The 22,863-nt window shown below is 42.6% G+C and overlaps 1 protein-coding gene across 3 annotated transcripts in view; it reads left to right on the forward strand.

Annotated features, from left to right (window-relative positions):
• The window catches only part of EXOC4 (exocyst complex component 4), a 628,131-nt gene that overhangs the window by 66,934 nt on the left and 538,334 nt on the right, over nt 1–22,863 (forward strand). For all 3 annotated transcript variants that reach the window (XM_038752201.1, XM_038752203.1, XM_038752202.1), the window contains 3 exons: nt 2,019–2,203; nt 7,576–7,685; nt 16,161–16,404. In XM_038752201.1, coding sequence (XP_038608129.1) covers nt 2,019–2,203; nt 7,576–7,685; nt 16,161–16,404 — 539 coding nt within the window. The remainder of the gene's footprint in view (nt 1–2,018; nt 2,204–7,575; nt 7,686–16,160; nt 16,405–22,863) is intronic.

Here is a 22,863-nt window from a genome sequence, read left to right on the forward strand (position 1 = left end):
CTTCACTTCTCTGTGCCTCCGTTCCCTCATCTGTAAAATGGGGATGAAGACGGTGAGCCCCACGTGAGACCACCTGATGACCTTGACCCCAGGTTCTTAGAACAGTGCATGGCACATAGTAAGCACTTAACAAATACCAGCATCATCATCATCATCATTATTTAACCAAAATCAATGTTGAACATTATATGCCACAATAAAGGCTGATTGGAGTCTGCCTCTGCAGTCAGAGGATAAACAGTGTGATATTCTTTGTTAACAGTGGATTAACTGTCTCATATGGCAGCTTTTAAACCAGGTTTTTCCCTGGGTGGTATAGACCTGCATTGATTCTCAAATCCCGCTTATATTAGCGTAGCTGTTTTTTTGAATATCTAGCGATTTCTTGAAGATCCAGTGTGAATAATAGGCTTTGAAGCCATGACCTGAGGTGCCGAAATCAGTGTCATGACTGTATTCAAGGCAGTGTTCAGTAATTGGGGATTTTCCTGGTTGTGACAAATCTGAGATCCTTCATAATTTGGACTTCTGTGAGGTGTGCTTTCCATCTTATGTAGCATATCTCAGGGTTGCAGAAAATCTTGTAGGCCGAGGTCGCATGAGAATGATAGATGATCAGGTGGACAGTAATTTTGACTAGAGACAGGAGCATTGTTCTGAGGTTAAGTAGGTTAAGAATTTGGTGTTTATTTTTGTAACATTTATACCATTGACCCTTGCAGAAACTCAGCCGCATTGTAAGATCTCTAGAAGGAAAATTTTTCTCTTAAAGGGAACCAAATAAGGAGAGGTGTTGTGACTTTGGCCAAGGTCATAGAGAAATCCTGTAGCAGCTGAGAATAGAAATGAAATCTTTGATGTTTGGCCGCCTGCTTCCTCAGCATTTTGTCCTGGGGAAAGAGTTATTCCTAGAGATTCTTGTTTTTGCTCTGGACGGTATGTCTGAATGTTCCTTCTGGGTCACCCTTATCCGAGGAATAACTAGGTATAGTCATTAGTCAATTTTGTAAGTTGCACTTTATCATGTAATTATATATTTGCTCCGTGCACTGTCTGGGCCGAAAATCTTCATGCAGATTCCTGCAAACAAATCAAGCGTACGTGAGCAGTGGGTGGTTTTTAAGCTTAAATATCTCAGCTGGGTTTAATTACCTAAAGGGATAAGACTGCATGATGGGCCGGTGGTTGACCAAATTATTTTTCATTTTCCGGATCTGGATGTCACCGAAGGTTAATGCATCCGCCTTCCGCTTCTAGAGACTTGGGTTAAAATCCATTCTGAGGCTTGAGTGTAAATGCCGTTGGTTGCGATCCTCCTCCTCAGGGGCTCTCTGGTCATTTTCCAAAACCACCACCTGGTTTAGTTGTTGGCAGCTTGGAGGGAGCCCGGGGGCTTCCGCAGGCCGGGAGATTCCGGGTTAGAGTAGAGTGGTGATGAACGGACAGCCTCTGAGGAAGAGCTGGCCCCAGGCTTATCAGTTCTGGGTCTCTGGAGAGCCTGTCTCGTTCATCCCATTTCAACTGAATGACACATCCCAAAGCAAAGAATGTCCCGCAACCACATTCCCATTTAATATTTTGCTTCTCTTCTGTAATCTCTTCTTCTTGGTCAGCAAATGGGGTGGGAAAAGTCATCTGACACTTCTCTAGGGCTAGATTTTTGTGTTTTGTTGCCCAGTTAATTTTAATATATTCTGCAGGACCTGTAGAGGAATGTTATTCACCGGAAGCTTATCCTGACAGATTTCAATCAGGAAACTGGTGTTTCACTCTCCTGCTCCCCCCTTTTTCTCAGTTCTGTCTGTCATTTCATTTCTTTCCTGTACCCTTGTCCCTTTCAAGTTGGTACCACCTATCTAAGAGATAACTAATGGGCTGCCAGTTGTCTCCTGTCCCTCCCCCCGCACTTTAGTACAGTGCTCTGCACACAGTAAGCGCTCAATAAATGCGATTGAATGAATGAATGAATGAAGGCTAACTTCGCGGTCCTTTATTTGGTTTTCATTTCCATTTTCCAGGTGTCAGCGGTAGATTCTTTGGAGGGGCCACTCCTTCAGGTGGAGGGCTTGAGTGACCTGCGCCTAGAGCTGCACAGCAAGAAAATGAACCTCCATTTGGTACTCATTGATGAGCTGCATCGGCACCTCTACATCAAGTCTACTAGCCGGGTTGGACAGCGCAGCAAGGACAAAGGGAGAATGAGGTAGGTTTGAAGGAGCTCTTGCTAGAGACTCATGGAGTGTCCTTGCCTTCTTTGGAACATTCGCCATTCTCTCTGGTGTTTTTTTTTTCTTGTTTTGTTTCTTTCCTTAAGTATTTTCCCCCATCAATATATTACTTTGTACCAGATGCTGAGCCACTGGCAACACTGAGAAGATGAGCCTTTGTCCGTGGTACTAGTCCAATGTCTGAGAAAATATGGTGGAGAAAAAAAGATCCCTGACTTTTTTATTGTATCGAGTGCTCACTAATTGCCAGGCACTGTACTGAGGGCTTGGGTAGATACAGTATAATCAGGTTAGACACAGTTACTGTCCCTTGTGGGGCTTAGAGTCTTAATCCCCATTTTACAACTGGGTAACTGAAGCACAGAGAAGTGAAGGAACTTGCCCAGGGTCACACAGCAGAAAAGTGGCTGACTGAAGCGGCGGACCTGGGATTAGAACCCAGGTCCTCTGAGTCCCAAGTCCCTGCTCTTTCTAGTAGTCTAGGCCGCTTCCCCAGTTTAAATGGACACTTCAGTGAAGCGTGTGTACTTTTGGTTTGCTGTGCAGGTTCTGGTGGTGGATACTCAGTTGCCAATAACAATAATAATAATGTTGGTATTTGTTAAGTGCTTACTGTGTGCCAAGCACTGTTCTAAGCGCTGGGAGGGATACAAGGTAATCAAGTTTGCCCCACGTGGGGCTCACAGTCTTAATCCCCATTTTACAGATGAGGGAACTGAGGCACAGAGAAGTTAAATGACTTGCCCAAAGTCACGCAGCTGACAAGTGGCAGAGTCGGGCTTAGAACCCATGACATCTGACTCCCAAGCCCACGCTCTTTCCACCGAGCCACGCTGCTTCTCAGAAAGTAAATAAAGTAACCTCACCAATATAACTTAACTGGGAAGGCCCAGAACTGGCCCAGAACACAGGAGACTTGGGTTCTAATCCTGACTCGGCCTCTTGCCTGATGTGCGACTCTGGACAAGTCACTTAACTTCCCCATGCCTCAGTTTCTTCATATGTGAAATGGGGAGTAAATGCCTTTTCTCCCTCCTGTGTCGACTGTGAGCTTCAGGTAGGATAGGGCAGGGACTATGTCCAATTTGATTATCCTATACCTGTTGCAGTGCTTGGCAAATAGCACAAATACCATGATTAAGTTTTAATAGTTCATTGAAGGAGAAGGATTCAAATCATACCGTTGTGAATTTGGTTAGAAGCACCTGTCTAGTAGTTTGTTATACTTTCTATTTCCTAAATCAGTTATGCCCTCTCTTCCCACACTCCCCTCATCTGTCTTGCCATATCTATAATTCTATTAATTTATATTGATGCCTGTTTTACTTGTATTGGTATCTGCCTCACCGCCCCCCGCCCCACCCCAGACTGTGAGCCCGGTTTGGGCAGGGATTGTCTCTCTTCATTGCTGTATTGTACTTTCCAAGCACTTAATACAGTGCTCTGTACACAGTAAGCTCAATAAATATGATTGAATGAATTAAATCCCAGGTAGCCTTTTCCTTCTGCTTGGTAACTTCCAGTTATTCATTTTTTTGGTCATAAGCCCCTTTCTCCCCGCTCCTGCAAAATGTGAGAAGGTGTCATAGCAGGATTTCCTGCCGACAGAACTTACCCATTGCACTCCTCCTCTTCTCCTACTGCTAGTAGCACTTAGACTGTGAGCCCCATGTGAGACAGGGACTCTTTCTGACCTGATTAACTTATCTACCCCACCCTTTAGAGCAACTGCTTGACACAGAATAAGTGCATAAGAAAGATAATAATAATAATAAACACACATTTTTCTGATGCGAGAAAAGCATCTTTTAGACTGTGAGCCCACTGTTGGGTAGGGACTGTCTCTATATGTTGCCAACTTGTACTTCCCAAGTGCTTAGTACAGTGCTCTGCACACAGGAAGCGCTCAATAAATACGATTGATGATGATGATCTGTGGTAAGCATGCGGTGCCTTGCGCTCTTCTTCCCTCGACAGGCATTTATGACCTGGAAGCATTGAATAAAGCCTCCTTGGAAGTAGACAGCTAGCAGCAACAGTAGTAGCAGCTGGTTGGCGGGTTAACAACCAGAAAGGCCTTGATTTGTTTTGTGTTGGCTTTAATTCCCCTTAACGCATTTCCCTTTCTCCATTGTGGCGTCGGTTGCCTTGGCAGTCGGTGAGCTCCAGACCGCATTCAGAGCTAGGGCACCTGTTGCTCATTTTTTTTTTGGGGTCACACTGAGCTCTGGTCCCGTTGCGCTGTATGTGTTACTCCGAGCCCTGCTGTTCCCGTTAAAGAGCCGTTCCGCGGGCTGGCTCGCGTGGCCCTATTCTGCATGGGGATTGAAACTGAACAAGTAATAAGATGTATACTTAAAAGACAACACACCAACAAATGTTCCCAGTAAAATAGAATAGCTCAGGGCATTCCCTAGTACTTTTCAATTAAAAAAAAAGTAAGAGAGCCGTAATTATAATTTTTCAGTTTTGCATGATGCTTCCTGAGAAGTTCAAAACACTTTTATGGATATTATTCAACAAATCCTCTCAGGCCTCTGTTGTGGTGAGGGGACAAGGGCACACATACCCCTGCTACATATCGACTGAACTGCGTTGTCAGAGGTTAGCGGCAAATCAATCGTCCACTTCATCGTGTGCCCTCCGTTGTACCTCAGGAATGAGCTCTTGGCCATATTTTTAATTCACAAGATCAAATCGACCCATTTATGGACAGCTCTCCAGAGACTTCTGCTTTTCCTGGTCTCATGGACAGAGGATGGGACTGAAACTCCAGAAACCTGGGTTCTGAATCTTGCCTCTGGCCCTGCCCCTGGCCTGTGGAGAGGCCTTGGGCTAGTGACTTAACCTCCCCGGGCCTCAGTTTCTTCATCTGTAGAATGAGGATAATAATACCTGCATGTCATCATCATCATCAATCGTATTTATTGAGCACTTACTATGTGCAGAGCACTGTACTAAGCGCTTGGGAAGTACAAATTGGCAACATATAGAGACAGTCCCTACCCAACAGTGGGCTCACAGTCTAAAAGGGGGAGACAGAGAACAAAACCAAACATACTAACAAAATAAAATAAATAGAATAAAATAAATAAAATAAATGTCCTTATCTCATAGGCATGTTGTGAGGATAAAATGAGATAATTGTTATGGTAGCATTTTGAAAAAATAAATGCACTATACAAATATGTTATTATTATTATCCCATTGAATCCCAAGGGAAATACTTTGCGAGGCATGTTCCGCTAAATTTAGGAGGCTGAGGATTTTCCCTGTGTAATATCGAAAGTATTTTTTAACTAAAATGAAAGACTGTATATTAATTTAATATTTTATGAATTTAAGTTAATTTTGACGCACAAGACCATCATTATTCTTTCTATTGAGCAATTATTACCAAGAAAGGAAGGGGAAAAACATTAGCACATATATTACTTCTTGAACGGCCTGAAGCACAATAATTTTAAGATTTCTTTTGCCCCGTTCGAAGTGTAGAAATGATTGCATCAGACAGTGTAATGGAAGTAATGGGCTTGATGCCTCCGGTTATGCTTTTTTGCATCAGATATTGGGAACAGGGATTTGCCTGTCCCCTAGAACACTTATCCAAGTCTAAACCAGTCATGGCATGAAATTTACACTGCACCTTGACCAGATTTTTCCAAATGGGGATAATCTTCCCATCTAGGTTGAGGTGAGAGAGGCTCAATTAACTGTTTCACTTCCAGAGCAGTTTCAACGAGTTGCAGGTGACTTGCTTCGAATGGGGAAGCATCTGCCAAGCCTTCTGTGGCCTTACTGGGAAGGTGTTAATGGGCGATGCTGACGGATTCACCCTTCCCTACTGTGGTCGCTCTTCTTCAGTCATCGAAGCATGAAACCTGTAGTGATCTCTGTAGGCTACTGGAGCATCAAATCAGTGGTTTGGTTGCTCTGGGCCCTCGGATGTACCTCATGTTCAAATACCTCATGTTCTAGTAGTGGGGACAACAGGCTTAGAAGGGGAGCATGGAATTGAAACGGGGAAGCCGACAAACCACAGCCCTTCCCGTACTCAAAGCCCTCCTCCAATCTCATCTCCTTCAACAAGCTGTACTGATTCATTCCTAATACTCAGTCCTCAGCCCCCTGTAGCCCTTATGAGCATATTTATACCCCTCCTCATCATGTTTGTATATACATTTATTCAGTTGTAAATTCATTCATTCAATTGTATTTATTGAGCGCTTACTCTGTGCAGAGCACTGTAGTAAGCGCTTGGGAAGTACAAGTTGGCAGCATATAGAGATGGTTCCTACCCAACAGTGGGCTCACAGTCTAGAAGGGGGAGACAGACAACAAAACCAAACATATTAACAAAATAAAATAAATAGAATAAATATGTACAAGTAAAATAAATAGAGTAATAAATACATACAAACGTATATACATATATGCACGTTCATCTAATCTAAAGCTGCAGGAATTTTAGTCAGTTATCAGAAATCACAGTGCATGCTTCCAGAATTTCTGCCCAATAACTTTTGCTGTCCTGAAATATGGGAGAAGGTGTAAACCCCATGAGTGACAGGGATACGATTGAATGAATGAATGACCGTCTCTATATGTTGCCAACTTGTACTTCCCAAGCGCTTAGTACAGTGCTCTGCACACAGTAAGCACTCAGTAAATACGATTGAATGAATGAATAATTGAGAGATACCCAGTTGTGGAAAACAAGGAAGAAGATTCTAGACTGTAAGCTTCTTATGCACAGGGAACATGTCGACCAACTCTGTTGTACGGTACTCTCCCAACCACTTAATATAGTGTTCTTCACACAGTAAGCTCAACAACACCATCGACGGACTCCCTCTGGATAGGCATCTATAAGGCTTCCTGCCTCTCCTCCCCCAATCTCGTTTCAGCCTACACTCTCCAGTCACCTCTGCCAAATTGAGTTATTTATCTTGAATACTTTATTTGTAAACCTCCTCATCTCTCCCTTTAGGGCATACTCATTGTGGGCAGGGGATGTGTCACCTTTTACTAATAACAACAACATTAGAAATAATTTAGTACTTAAATGCTTCTGATGGATGAAACACTGCTAAGTGTTGGCGTAGATACAAGATAATCAGATTGAACACAGCCCTGTCCCATATGGGGTTCACAGTCTAAAATAACTTATTTGTTTTATACTCCCGCCCTCCCCATCACCCACCAAAGCTTTTAGGACAGTGTATTACATCAGGTGGGTTTTCAATAAGCACATTGCTGCTTCTGGTGACAGTGGAAATCATTTCTCCACTGTGGTAACATTTTAGAATAGGCTAATATTTTTTACCATTGTCTCTTCTGTCTGCAGCTCTCTCATAAAGGATGCCTCCCCAGTACCCCTGATTGACGTCACAAATTTGTCTACCCCTCGGAAATTTCTCGATTCCTCTCAGTTTGGTACTCCTGGAAGTGCCAGCGGTAAGTACCGAATTACTTCGCTGAAGTTCTTTACCATTTTTTCCTTAAAAACCGTGAGTCTCAGTTTATGCACGGATTCTTCTATATTTACATCTGTTCCTTTCTCCTCATCACGTGGGCCTGTGTTAGTGTATAATCAGAACGAAGGCAGGCACAGTTAGGGCTAAAAATGTTTGGCGTCATGATTAAATAGTTAAAATTCTTCCTTTACCCAGACCTGATGAGTGCTCCTTGGTAAACTTTGAAAGCTTTTTTTTTCTTGTTGTTTGCCCACTCATTTTTTTTTTGAGTTTCTAATGTTTTGAATTTTAATTTAATGAATGGTGGTATTTACCCAAGGTTACGGCACTTCTGGCTCCACCACGTGTCTGCTGTATCACCTTGGGACAGTCACTTCACTTCTCTGTGACTCAGTTACCTCATCTGGATAATGGGTATTAAGACAGTGAGCCCTATGTGGTACAGGAATTGTGTCTAACCTGTTTAGCTTATATCTCCTCCAGCACTTAGTCCAGTGCCTGGCACGTAGTAAGTGCTTAACAAATACCATCAAAAAATGGTGGAGCCAGGTTTAGAATCCAGGCCTGGGCTTATCCGCTAGGCCATGCTGCTTCTCTTGCCTAGCGGGAGGAACTCAAATGCGTAGGTTTCTCTGCATTTATCTGGTAGCTATCTTTTATTACAAAGTATTACAGGTGTTTTCACCTGAGAGAGCATTTCATCTTCTTAAGCACTCGGGGAAAATTCTTGATAAAGTAATGTCACCTTGTGCTGTAAAACTCTCAAGGTAGAGTAAAGGAGCTGTGCAAACTACCAAAAAAAAAAAAAAAGATATATATATATAAGGAAACCTTTGAAGAGATTGAGAGAATAAAGGATATTCCTCAGTGCGACTTTAGGGTAGAGCCTGAGTGGATTAGCAAATGCTTATCAGGCAGTTTCTCCTATAACTCTTAGGAATAGGATACCAATATATTAATCAGTAGTATTGAGTGCTTACTGAGTGCTCGGGAAAGTACAGTACAGCTGAATTAGACTAATAAAGCTCCAAGTAAATAGGATAGCTAGGCAGGGTTCCTGTGATTGCGGTAGCTCGTGAATGAGATAGTAGCACAATAAATAATAATAATAATATTAATGATGGTATTTGTTCAGCACTTACTATGTGCCAAACACTGTTGTAAGCACTGGGGTGGATACAAGGCAATCAGGTTGTCCCACGAGGAGCACACAGTCTTAATCCTCATTTTGCAGATGAGAGAACTGAGGCACAGAGAAGTGAAGTGACTTGCCCAAAGTCACACAGCAGAAATGTGGCGGAGCTGGGATTAGAACCCATGACCTCTGACTCACAAGCCCGAGCTCTTTCCACGGAGCCACGCTGCTTCTCTGATACTTAGAGACTCCCTGGTGGAAATGCCAGACATCTGAAGGCATGTGGCCAACTTGTACTTCCCAAGCGCTTAGTACAGTGCTCTGCACACAGTAAGCGCTCAATAAATACGATTGATTGGTTGATGTGGCCTGACTGGATTCTTCGTTTAAAAAAAATTAATGTGTTTTCATATTTTTGTTAAGTGCTTATTATGTTCCAGGCACTCTGTTAGCCCTGGGATAGATACAAGCTAATCAGGTTATACCCAGCCTGTGTGCCGCATGGGGCTCAAAGTCTTCACCCCCATTTTGCAGATGAGGGAACTGAGGCGCAGAGAAGTGAAGTAACTTGTCAGGGGTCACAGAACAGACATGTGGCGGAGCCAGAATTGGAACCCAGGTCCTTCTGACTCCGAGGCCTGTGCTCTATCCGCTGGGCCATGCTGCTTCGTGTCCAAAAAGGCCATTAAAATCAATCAATCGTATTTATTGAGCGCTTACTGTGTGCAGACCATTAAAAGGCATGTAAGGAGGGGTAGCAAGCTTCTAGATGGAGATGACTTACACACGTCAAATGCATGTGATTTTCATTTTCATATCCAGGTCTTTTACTGGCTCTCATCTTTGGGAAAGTTGTGTTCCTTTCTGGTCTCCGTCTCAAAACTCTTGGGCTGACCTGTGACAAATGGCCTTCCTGCCAACTGTTCACCAGTTGTAGAATTTCACTCTTAACCTTTTTTTCCGTTGTTTTGAAACTTGAAAAGGATTCAGTAGTCCTTCTGGGGCTTGAAGAGGGAAGCTTTTTCTCTCTAGTGGTGTTGCTCGTGTAGTTATGCGGGGAGAACTGAATAGCGGAGAGGATGTACTTTTAAATGTAAATATATCATACCTCCGTTTTAATGTTGATACATCCAGTTATTACATCTTTGCATTTTTATGATGTGCATCACCATAGCTCCGAGTATGCTGGGTCATCAATTATACATAAGTGTTACCAAGCCAAGGCAAATGATGCAGTTAAACACCCTCAGAAACAGCCGAGTGGAATAAAAATTCCAATTGTTGATGAATAAATTATTGGAAAGCCTCTTTGCAAAAGAAGAGTGCTGAATAAACACTTAGTAATAAATGATAAATTGCCAATAACCCCAGACTTCAGTAGCTGCTAATTTTATCTTATCCCTTTTCTAATAAGGCATCTAGCCTTATTTTGTTTTTGATGGGTAGTTTACTTTTAGCCCCCTTAGTTCACATTTCATTTTTATTCGTTTGGTGACGATGAGGCTGGCTCTGTGACTCTGGCGAACTGTTCGCTCATTAGTGAGGAAGTCTCTCCAAGTTCCAAGTGGCAGTTTAATGTTGTTAGGGCTCTGTGAAGGCTGACTTTAAAGTGGCTTGAAACCTTATTTTCAGACGGTCTGATTTCTCAAGCTTCTCTACAGCCTGTAGGCCTCTTGTTTTTCGCTGTGTGGGAGTGAAGAAGTAGATGGTTAAGACAGCTGAATGAAAACTAGCAGTTTTTCAACACCGCTCACTCTGCGGCTTATGCCAATTTTAGGTGGCTGTATTCATGGGCCGCATTAGAAACCCTTGAAATTATGCAGATGAAATCTTTCGAAGCATGTAAAATGAGGATTCAATGCCCATCCTTCCCTCCTACTAAGACTGAGCCCCGTCTGGTTAGTCTGTGATTAACTTGTATTGACCCCAGTGCTTAGAACAGTGCTTGAGTCATAGTAAGCCCTTTACAAATACTGTAATTATTATTATCATTGCTATTAATAATAAAAATTTGCATCACCTTATCAAAAAATGAGTGTAGAGGAAGGGGTAGAATTAAAAAATGTGAATTATGCGAAGAACTGCAGGAAATTTTACTTATCAAAGCACGTGGCTAATGGAAAACACAATTTAAAATAACTAGATATTTGGATTAGCCGCCTGCAGAACCTCCTTGGGGTAGCTTTAGAAGATCATCTCGGAGCAGTTGTTGCATACAGAAAATTGGGCGATATACTGATTTTGTGAAAAGGGTGGCTTGATGGTGACATCCATTTGAATGGACATTTTAAGGGGTTGTCCAGGATGGGATGTATTAGGGAAAATGGTTCCCTCTCAGTCCAGTGGAGATAATTCTGGAGAGAAACTTCCTGGCTTTTTAAGCTGAACATGAATTTTATGTTATGGACACCAGTACATTTTTTCAGATGTCTTACTCAGGTGCCAAGTGCTGAATACCCTTTTCCTGCCCCTTTTAACTGTCCTATGTGGGACAGGAACTGTGTTCAACCTCATTAACTTTTATCTACCCCAGCACTTAGAACAGTGCTTGACACATAGTAACTGCTTAACAAATACCACAGTAATCATAATAATAATGGGATGCTGGGGCTAGCTTTTTTTTTTCTATCAAGTGTAAAGATGTTTTTATAGAATTACTGAGCTCTACTCTTGCATTAGTACAGTCAGTCACTCACTGTAGTCTTAGTTCTGGGGAAAACATCGTCAGGTTTAGATGTAGTAATTCAAATAAAGCCTAGGTAGACTGAGAAGAGAGGTGTGGGGGAAGCCAATTATAATAGCAATTTGTTGATTTAAATCTTTGGACATACAATCTGCCCTTTCATTTGGGCCAACTGTGTCTAAAACATTTGAGCTAAGCAGTTACTCCCAGGGCATCCTGGCATTTCATATGTGGTTTTTATAGTCATTTTATTCCAGCTCCCTCTGGGATGGCAGGGAAAATGATCTGGTACCTGGACTTCTTGTTCCTGTTCATTTTGGGGCCTGCAAACGTTTCAAAATAATAAGCATGGTCAGATCAAGTGACTTATTACAGCGATGCCTTAACTTTCTCCTTTATAGTGGGGGATGGCTCTCTTGGATATCTGTTTCTTCCTGCATTCTTCAGGGCCTGCTTTAAGCCTGGATTTGTAGCTTTAAAATCCTAGGAGGGGATATATAAAAATGATCTTTGAATGGCAGGAGAGCAACCATGTCCTGAGTGCACGTAACAAGTGAGATTTCTTCTCCTGATCACCTGGCAGATGGTTGGGATAATGAATTGTTATTTCACATTACATTTGAGTGTTCAGTTTTCACGTTGAGGCCTTTCTGGCATTTTTAAATCTAGTTGTTGCTATAGACCTTTTATCTCTCATTGAGCATACATGAATTTTTCGAGGTCCCGGCTGAATGATCTGGGGCAGTGGGAGACATGTTGTGATAACGATCTTTTCCCGAGTTACAAAGAGGCTGTAGTTTTTCTCTTTTTTGAAGTTTTCTTTTTTACATATGTCTTTGCCCTCCTCTTTTTCCCTTGCTCCACACCTTCTCCTAGAGTTCCATCAATTCGTCACACTTTCTGCCTCACTCCATTTAATTGTCTTAGCTTATGCTTCCTTTGCTGTCATTTTGCTCTTGTCCTGCTTCCCTCCCCTGCTTTTCCCCACTCCGTCTCATGCCTCTTTCCAGTGCCTCTAACCATTTCCTCCTTCTCATACTCCTATTCTTCCGTCAAATATATACCTGCTTCTATTGTCCTTGGTCCTAGGCTGCTTCTAACAACTGTCTTCCAAACTCTCCTTCCTTTTTCTCCCCACCCATCTCTTTCACTGTCCTCTGGGGTCCTCTTCATCTGACTCTCTTCTTAGCATTTTCCTGCTTTTCACCTTTCCTTTTCCAGTTAATCTTCTTTCCTCTCAATCTCTCCTTTCAGCCTTTCCTCTTTTTTCCCCCCAAACATATCTGTCTCTTAACATTCCCACCCTTTACTTCCCCCCTTTTGCTACTTCTCTTTCTGACTTACTACTTCTCGCCCCTACCACTGCCTTTCTTACCATCTCCTTTCTTACCATGTATTAAAAGAGTCTCTGTTGTGTTTGTTGCATTATCATACCATCTCCTCTCTTACCATGTATTAAAAGAGTCTCTGTTGTGTTTGTTGCATTAGTGGGTGATGGTCTGATGGGACCAGTGGCCTGATGAGCAGCCAGAAGAGAGAATCACCGTGCTGGAACATCCCTCAGTGAGATGTAACCCAATAAACGTCATCCCGTGGAGACAGGGATGGACTTGCTGAGGGCAGCAGAGGAAAAGTCTGCTCCACTCTGGAATATTTTGCTTTCAACCCCCGCCACCCTGGTGTCGGCCGAGTTGAGAGAATTGTGTTGCGATGTAGTGGTCGTGCCCTTGTCGCTGATAAGACCTTCCTGAAATGGTCACCTGAAGAATGTCAACTTCAGAGAGAGAGAAATAGAGAGAGAGAAAGACTGACTCACTCTGAGATAGGGTACCCCAAATGCAATTTTAATCTTATATTTCCACAGTTGCTTTGGGCCTCATTCCATGGTCCGTTTGAATTCATTCATTCAATCGTATTTATTGAGTGCTTACTGTGTGCAGAGCACTGTACTAAGCACTTGGGAAGTACAGGTTGGCAACATATAGAGACGGTCCCTACCCAACAGCGGGCTTTCTGAAAGTGGTGAATCTTGTTTGGCTCTCCCTAAATGGAGTTTTGCCACCCGTGGGCCAGGAATTTAAGATATCTACTCAGTGCATATCATAGCTAAAGTCATCCATTCAGGAATTTAGGAGATGAATGAGAATTGGACCTGGAATTCAGGATATCTGAATTTCAATCCATTTGTCACTTCTCACTGTGTGACTCTGGACAAATGATCGAACTTCTCTGTAATCCTGTTTAGACATCTGCATAATGGAGACCTTTTCTGACCTACTAGGAAATAGGAAATATTAAAAAAAAATCTAGAGGGTGTTGATCAGCCTTTGCAGGAATATCCAGTATCCGTGCATGGTGAATTGATGAGAGTTTCTGTCACACTTTTATTTTATGTGATTATGACAGTTGTTGATCTTGTCAGATGCTGTTAGCTTAGTAGGCCTGGACCTGGCCGCTGTTTCGCAGACCTCAAAAGAAAAACTAGGGGCTGTCAGCAGCATTGGCAGTTTCACAGGTGATCGTCTGTCTCCTGAACTGCCAGCGAATCATCACCCTCAAGAAAAGAAGGGCACTGTGCTGTTGGAAATGTCACTTCGCATAGCAGAAGCAGCATCTGGTGTCTCCCCATTTGTGACTTGTCAGTGGTCCTTTCCATGTGAGTTGGCAGCAGTTATCCCATCCAAATTCAAAGCCGTTTTCTTCAGATCTCAGGCTTCCATACCGTTCTCCTGGGCTCCCGCCTTCTTTTCTCCAAAGTGCTGAGTTGCAATGGCTCTCCGGTTGCCAAGCAGCTGTCACCTCCCACCCCAGGAGTGCCTGTGTTCGGTGGTGGGTGGAGTGATTCTGGGACCTGAGGATTCCTAGTCATTCTGGTTCCCTAATGGATAAAACAAAGTTGCTGATGACTGGGCTGTCTGTTTTCAAAGTGGCATATTTTAAAAGATGTGTAATTTACTTGAAGCCCATCTTCTGTATTCTCACATCATGAGAGTCAGAAGCTGAAAATGTCTTAGTATTTGAGCCAAGCTTGTTCGCCTGTTCTATAGAAAATTCCCTTGAATAGAACATCAGACACAACCTTTTAGACTGTGAGCCCACTGTTGGGTAGGGACTGTCTCTATATGTTGCCCACTTGTACTTCCCAAGTGCTTAGTACAGTGCTCTGCACACAGTAAGCACTCAATAAATACGATTGATTGATTTTAAAGATTTAACCTTCCTGCATATCCAGGCTAGCCAGTGCTGCTTGAGGATGAGTGGTTTCTGGGTGTCTTTTCCATTTGAGAAGCAGCGTGGCTCGGTGGAAAGAGCCCGGGTTTTGGAGTCAGAGGTCATGGGTTCAAATTCCGGCTCCACCACTTGTCAGCTGTGTGACTTTGGGCAAGTTACTTAACTTCTCTGGGCCTCACCTCCCTCATCTGTAAAATGGGGATGAAGACTGTGAGCCCCACATGGAACAACCTGATCACCTTGTAACCTCCCCAGTGCTTAAAACAGTGCTTGGCATATAGCGCTCAATAAATGCTAACATTATTGTTATTATTATTTGCCTCTTTGTCACTAGAGCCCTTCCACCCCTACCTTCGTGCCCAGACAAACGAATGTCGACACTTCCCCCTTGTTTTAGGAGGATGTAGCTGATTTGAGGAGTGGAAAAAGCCACCCAGCCTCCAGCTCTGTTTTCCACCAGTGAACTGTTCCTTTTTCCACAGCTGCTCCCTCCCTTCTTCTGTCTCTGTCTTCTTCCTGGTTCTGCAGTTTCTCCTTATTTCTAAACAATTTAATTCCAGCCTTGCCAGCCTTCCTGATCGTGTCACACTGTCAGCCGCCTCAGCGGTCTTCTCAATATATTTTTCATTTGTTTATTTTGATTTTGTCATTTTTTCCTGTGCTCTTACTCTTTCACCTACACTCACCTACTTGGTAGTTTGTCTCCTACTTCCCCATTAGATGGTAACCTCCTCGAGGACCAAGACAAGATATCAGTTCTTTTGCCTGGTTCCAAGTGCTCACTACACTTTTCTGCGTATAGTACCCAATCGGTAAATGCTGTAGCATGATGATTTTGTACATAGAGTGGGTGAAACTTGTAGTTCGATTACCTCTTGTCAGGATTCTTAATGACCGATCATGTTGCTGCCAGCATGTGTTGTTTAGATTGGTTTTTAGAAAAATATATTTTAATCGGCTACTAGAAACACTTATTTCTACCTCCCCCATCCCCTTACAGGTGCTTCTTTCCTTCTGAAGTCTATTAATCCCAAAGTGCATTAACCAATTCCTCCCCCCCCCCCCATTTTTCTACCATCTAGGCTCCTAGTTCCAGTGACGTATTAGGAATGGAAGACTTCCCATCAGATGTACTATTTAGCTGATTTGCTCATGTTCATATTAAATGCCTTTCCTTGCTTCAACCCAGCTTGCTAATTGAAATTATTTGAGAAATATTAACATCCCTCTGAGATCATTGGACAGATTCTATACACTCTAAGTGTAAAGTAATTTATTGCATTTTAGAGACCCCGAATTTTCTGTGGTTCCTATTTCTCTGGGAATTAGGGCTTTGCTGCAAGAAACATGTGGAACCAGTATATTTTTCATGGGTAATCAATTTAGTGTTTGTGCTTGCTTTACAGTGCGAGAATTAAGTCTGCAGGATATTAAGGAGGATTTGGAGCTAGATCCAGAGGAAAACAGTACCCTCTTCATGGGCATCCTCATCAAAGGACTAGCCAAACTGAGAAAGATTCCAGAGACTGTTAAAGCTATCAAGGAGCGCCTGGAGCAAGAGCTTAAGCAGATTGTCAAGCGGTCCACTACCCAAGTGGCAGACAATGGCTACCAGAGAGGCGAGAACCTCCCTTCGGAGAATCAGCCGAGGTATGTTGGTGGGGGGCTGCCTTAGTTGTCTGTCTGGGGAGAGAAACAACCTATGTGCAAGTGAAATCTTGACTCAAGGGGTTTGTCCCCTTTGTTTCCCAAAGAGTGAATTGAATTTTGGTTTGAGTTTTTAAAAAATCATAGTGAAATTTCTGTGGTAAAGCCCCATCCTAACTTTAAATCTGAAAATGCAGACAGTCCATTTCATAAGCATACAAATGTTATTCCTGGTTAGACGTGGAAAAGAAAACAAAGTAAAAAGTGTAAATGAATCATCCCCATTGTGTCGTCAGCTGCGTACTTACTTTTTGTTGCATCAGAGAAAGGACAAGATGAAATCCCCACCCAAGACTGGAAAGGCCGTTGGTGCAGGTGATTCCTCCAGGGATTTCACCGTGAGTGAATGTGCAGATCTTCCCAGCGTGGTTTTCAGCACCTAAACATAAAAAAAAAATTGCTAAGAAAAAGTTATGCTTAGGGGAATTGGAAATGAGTTGTCCCTCCAGATGTAAGGACATGGTGGGGTTGATGCAGAGCCCGAAATGTGATTCCTGTCCTGGGCCTGCAGCCCCACTACGTTTAATAACCTAATCTGCTTCATAATTGGACTGTTGGAAGTGTGGGGGCCAACCCCCATTTGGTAGTGCCTCTTGAGAATAGGATAGGGTCCAGAACTGATTCAAATCAAGCTATTTATATATTATTTAGTTCATTATGTAGAAAGCAAGCTGCATCTGCTTTTATCCTAAAGTTGTCCTACTTGTTCAGTTCCTGAATTCCTTGATTTTAAAGGAATTGCTGTACCAGGCAGTGTACCAAGTGCTAGGGTAGATACAAGCTAATCAGGTTGGACACAGCCCCTGTTCCACATGGGGCTCACGGTCTTAATCATCAGTGCCAATTCATATATACAATTAGTACTCCTGTGTTCCATCATTCCAGGTTTAAATTCTCCTGTTCTCTTCTGGATTGTCCATCTAATTTTCAGGCTAGGCTGACTTTTCTGTAGCACACAATGTATTTTCCATCTCTTTTTAATAACTCCTAGCTGCTACCGTGAAGAAATGATAAAAAGCACTATGCATCACCAAAATCCCCTCCCACCCCTTCCTATCCTTAACAAGTTTTCCAGTCCATCTATTTTTTACCCCAGATCCTTCTCCTACTTTTCCTTGGATGAGAATCGCAACAGTTTTTCCTTCTGACTTTTCTCATTCCGCTGAAGAGCTCCTGTGATCTGCATAAAAAGGAAAGAGAGTTTCCAGGCTAGTTAGTGGCGAAAGAAATGATGGCGGTAAAAGGAGAAGGTTGTGTTAACTGTGGCATGGATTTCTGCGAACCTCTTAGAATCTGTTCATGAGCCATTCGAAGAGAGCTGACAGTAGCTGTTTAAAAATGATGACTTAGCTAAAAACATAAGCATCAACTTGCCGCTGAATTAATGCCCCAGTTTTTAGAGAACTTGACTAAAGGTAATGGGAAAAGATGGTGTCAGAAGAGATAAAGGATAATGCCAAGGTATGTTTTAGAGAAAGATGCTTCCAAATGGATTGAGGAACGAGGGGAGAGGGCCAGAGACAAGAAACCAGGTGCGAGGAGTTGATTGAGGTTGGAAGAGGATGTGGTGGCCGAGATTCCTACTAATCTTTTTCTGGGTTTCTTAGAGACTCGGCCCAATTTGTTTGCGAATTCTGGCATGTATTAATTGATATGGCTAGCTAGAGTGCTCTGCACACAGTAAGCGCTCAATAAATACGATTGAATGAATACAACGCCTGCAACACAACTGACTGCTGGAGCATTAGTGTGGGGTGTGAGAATGGGAAGGAGCTTCAGCCTCATGGAATTAGCATCACTCAAGGAGGAGTTTGGAAGTAGGGAGGCAATGTTGTGGGTACCAGTAGAGCAGTGGGGCACTGGCACAATGGGAAAAACTCTACTGTCATAGAGACGTACAAATCTCAGGAAGTTATGTCCCATCCTGATCTTCTTTGGGATCATGCCAAAATTGTCTGTTCTGTCGGCGACTCATCAGATCAGCTGCTCACTCACTTTGGAAGTCAGTGGTTTTTTGAGTGCCAGATTGTTCCTGTAATTTCTGCACGATTTAATGATTTGAAAGGTAATAGGTGTTACCCAGTAGGGACTTGGGATATTTGGAGATGGTAGCAATTGCTGATGCTATATGTCTCTTAAATTGTTTTGGTCATTCGTGTTGCAACAGGGGAGAACCTGAGGAAGATTTCAGAATGGGATCCAACTCTTTTTCTCTCTTCCCTTTCTCCTTCTCTCGAAACATCTGGAGTCCAGGACACTCCTGCCATATTCCCCTCCCATTAAAACTGGGCTTCTGAGCTAGGTTTTCATAGGAAGGTAAATGACAAACTGTCATGTCAGTTGGAAATCAGAAAGGAATTCAATTGTTTTTAATAGAACTCTTAGTAATAATAATAATAATAATTGTGCTACTTGCTAAGTGCTTATTATGTGCCAGGCACTGTAATAAGTGCTGGGGTGGATGCAAGCAAATTGGGTTGGACACAGTCCCTGTTCTACATGGGGCTCACAATCTTAATTCCCATTTTACAGATGAGGTAACCGAGGCGCAGAGAAGTTAAGTGACTTGCCTAAGATCACAAAGCAGACAAGTGGAGGTCCTGAGATTAGAACCCAGGACCTTCTGACTCTCAGGCTGCTGCTGTATCCACTGGGCCTTGCTGTTTCGATAGTCATTAAAAACTTTGTATCATTCGCAATATTAAAGGCATGGTTCTTCTACCTGCCTTAACCCTCTCCTGAATTCGGAAGTGGAAATTAGTGTCACAAGTGAATTTTTATTGTATCGCCCCAGGAAATAATAAATATTTCTGTTCAAGGAATGAACAGACAGCTTTTATTTGCAGTATCACTTTTGTCAGTGTTAAAAAACAAAAAACAAATGAAAAAAACTTTTGAAGGCAAGAAATACTGGATTCCTACTGGAGAACAAGTTATTTACTACTTCATGTCTGCTTCAACACATACTATATAAAGTCTAGCATTCTCACCCCCTGAATTTTATTTAAAGTCTTTCTGTGATCACATTCCACAGCGCATCCTATCCAGAACGTCCTCTCTTTTATAGTAGCTCATTATAGTTAGTTCTTCGTAATGCATGTTTTCATTATGAGTTTTGATTAGAACTTTATCAAGGAGCTAGAGAGTTATTCTTCCGACATGATGATGATGATGGTATTTGTTAAATGCTTACTATGTGCCAAGCACTGTTCTAAGGCTGGGGGGGATACAAGGTTGTCCCACGTGGGGCTCACTGTCTTAATCCCCATTTTACAGAGAAGGTAACTGAGGCTTAGAGAAGTGAAGTGACTTGCCCAAGGTCACACAGCAGACATGTGGCAGAGCCGGCATTAGAACCCATAACTTCTGGACTCACAAACCCGGGCTCTTTCCACTGAGCCATGCTGAATAACAGGGAATGTTGAAGGTCGAACTGACTCTACATCATTGGCGTTGCATTGAGAAACGTCCACAATGTCTGGCTTGTGCTGAACTTGACTCTGGGAAGTGATAATAATCCCTTCTTTGAGAGAGAAGTAAAATCATAACACTTGGCAGGTTGTGATATCTCCAAAGGGGCCCAGTACTGACCTCTGCTTTTCCGAATGTGTTTTTCTTGAAGCTGGAACATTAAGGAAACCAACACCATGAAACAGTTTCAAAGTAAATCCAAATGCAGTGACCTTCCTTAAAGGCTTCAGGGTAGAACGTCCTCATTAAATACAAGCTAGTTGTGATGCATTACAGTCATGTTTTTGTCTTTGTTTTTGTGGCGAGGGAATTAGTGTTGCGTGCTGCTCTGGTGCAAATCCCTAAAGAAAAAAGGTAGCGATCCCCATTTTGCTTTAAATTCCAACGTAGGCGGGGGCGTTTTCAAGCCAGTTCTCACTAGATGAGGAGAGGCACATGTCAACTAACTTAGATTTTCCAGTTTCCATTATTCTGTATCCAATGGCAGCATTCCTTCCCTCCCCCATTTTCCCTATTCCTTCTCCCTCCATTGTTCATCCAGAGAGGTGGATCTGCCCTCCCTTTTAGCTGCCAGCACATCTCCTCCAAGAGACCTTCCCCAACTAAGCCCTCATTTCCTTTTCTCTCACTTCCCTTTCCTTCCTCTCCCCCTCGTCCCCCTCTCCATCCCCCCATCTTACCTCCTTCCCTTCCCCACAGCACCTGTATATATGTATATATGTTTGTACATATTTATTACTCTATTTATTTATTTATTTATTTTGTACATATCTATTCTATTTATTTTATTTTGTAAATAGTACAAAATTTACTAAATTCTTAAATTTATTAAATAAATAAATTTTACTTAATAGTACATATTTATTACTCTATTTATTTTACTTGTACATATCTATTCTATTTTATTTTGTTAGTATGTTTGGTTTTGTTCTCTGTCTCCCCCTTTTAGACTGTGAGCCCACTGTTGGGTAGGGACTGTCTCTATATGTTGCCAAGTTGTACTTCCCAAGCACTTAGTACAGTGCTCTGCACGCAGTAAGCGCTCAATAAATATGACTGATTGATTGATTCCCTTTGGTGTCACCTGTGAACTTGGATTTATTCACCCCTTCCTCACCCCCACAGCAATTAAGTGCATGTCTCTTATTTATATCTGTCTCCCCCCCCCAGACTGTAAGCTCATTGTGGACAGGGAATGCGTCTATCAACTCTGTTATATTGTACTCTCCCAAGTGTGTAGTGCAGTGCTCTGCCCAGTAAGTGTACAATAAACACAAATAATTGATTGATTGCTAGGGATAGCAATAGAGTAAGCCCTCCAAGTACTTTGTGCTTCTTCCATTAGCCGTCTCTACCCCTCCAGTGACTTCTGCTTCCCTGAGTTGGTTCTGTGCTTCCTATGAGAAGCAGCGTGGCTCAGTGGAAAGAGCACGGACTTTGGAGTCAGAGGTCGGGGTTCAAATCCTGGCTCTGCCACTTGTCAGCTGTGTGACTTTGGGCAAGTCACTTAACTTCTCTGGGCCTCAGTTACCTCAGCTGTAAAATGGGGATGAAGACTGTGAGCCTTCAACCTGATTACCGTGTATCCCCCCAGCGCTTAGAACAGTGCTTTGCAATAGTAAGTGCTTAATAAATGCCATTATTATTATTACTATTATTATTATTATTATTATTATTATTATTATTATTATTATTATTCCCTCCAGCCGAGAGGAGCTAGACAACCTCACAACTGCCCAGTTACTTATGATACTTTTGCCCCAGTACTTTTACGTTCCTGATTTATCGCAACAGCTGCAATCTGTGCCTAGATAGTTCGGGTGGTGGTCCTGAGGGAATTTCAGGAAAGGTGTTCTAGATTATGTTGTTAATAATATGATAATTGTGGTATTAGGCATTTTCTCTGGGCCAAGGCTTTTACTAAGCACTAGGGTTGATACTCTTAGAACAGGGCTCAGCACTCAGATCAGTGCTTGGCACATAGTAAGCACTTAACAAATACCATCATCATTTTTATTATTATTATTATTACAAGATAAAAAGTTTGGGCTCAGTCCCTGCCTGTCACAGTCTAATATTAAGATCTCGAGGAGGGTTGAGACTTTGAAGGGATTTTGATAGGGTGATTCCTTATAATTCAGGCACCATGCTGTGGAGAGTAAGAAAGTGGCAAAAGAGAATGGGGATAAAGAGAATCGATCTGGTACCAGTGACCGTACTGTGGGGAACCGTTTATTCATCACCGGTACTGATTATGTCCGAGCACTCTACTAGGTGCTGGGAAGGTTGAAAAACCAAGTCACAATTCCATGTCTTTGAGCTATTGATTGATTGATCGATTGATTTGAGCTGACCGTCTGGTGGGACTAGACAGAGCCAACGTGGATCATCACCATAATCAGGATTTTAGAGTGCCTCCTTTGGGGAGAACACAGTGCCAGTATGTTGAGATCGTGTAACGAAAGTGAAAGAGAAGATCTGTGCCTTGAAACATTCAATAATCAAATGAAATAAACAAGTGCACGCATGTTGCGAACACACAGTGAGTAGATTCATTCATTCAGCTGTATTTATTCATTCATTCATTCAATCGTATTTTTTGAGCACTTACTGTGTGCAGAGCACTGTACTAAGCACTTGAGAAGTACAAGTTGGCAACATATAGAGATGGTCCCTACCCAACAGTGGGCTCACAGTCTAGAAGCTTACAGAGGGAATGGTAGGGCCGGGTTTTGGGGTTGGGGGATGTATTTATTGAGTCCTTACTGTATTCAGAGCACTGTACTAAGTGCTTGGAAAGTACAGTTCAGCAATAAAGCCTTGAGAAACCTGCCAGGAAAAGTTTAAAGGAAGCAGTATGAAACAAGTTTAAGAAAATGTCCTGGTGGCCTCGAGAATCCATTATCAAGCAATGCATGTAGCACCTTGACA

This window comes from Tachyglossus aculeatus, chromosome 10 (assembly GCF_015852505.1).
Source record: "Tachyglossus aculeatus isolate mTacAcu1 chromosome 10, mTacAcu1.pri, whole genome shotgun sequence".
Lineage (NCBI taxonomy): Eukaryota > Metazoa > Chordata > Mammalia > Monotremata > Tachyglossidae > Tachyglossus > Tachyglossus aculeatus.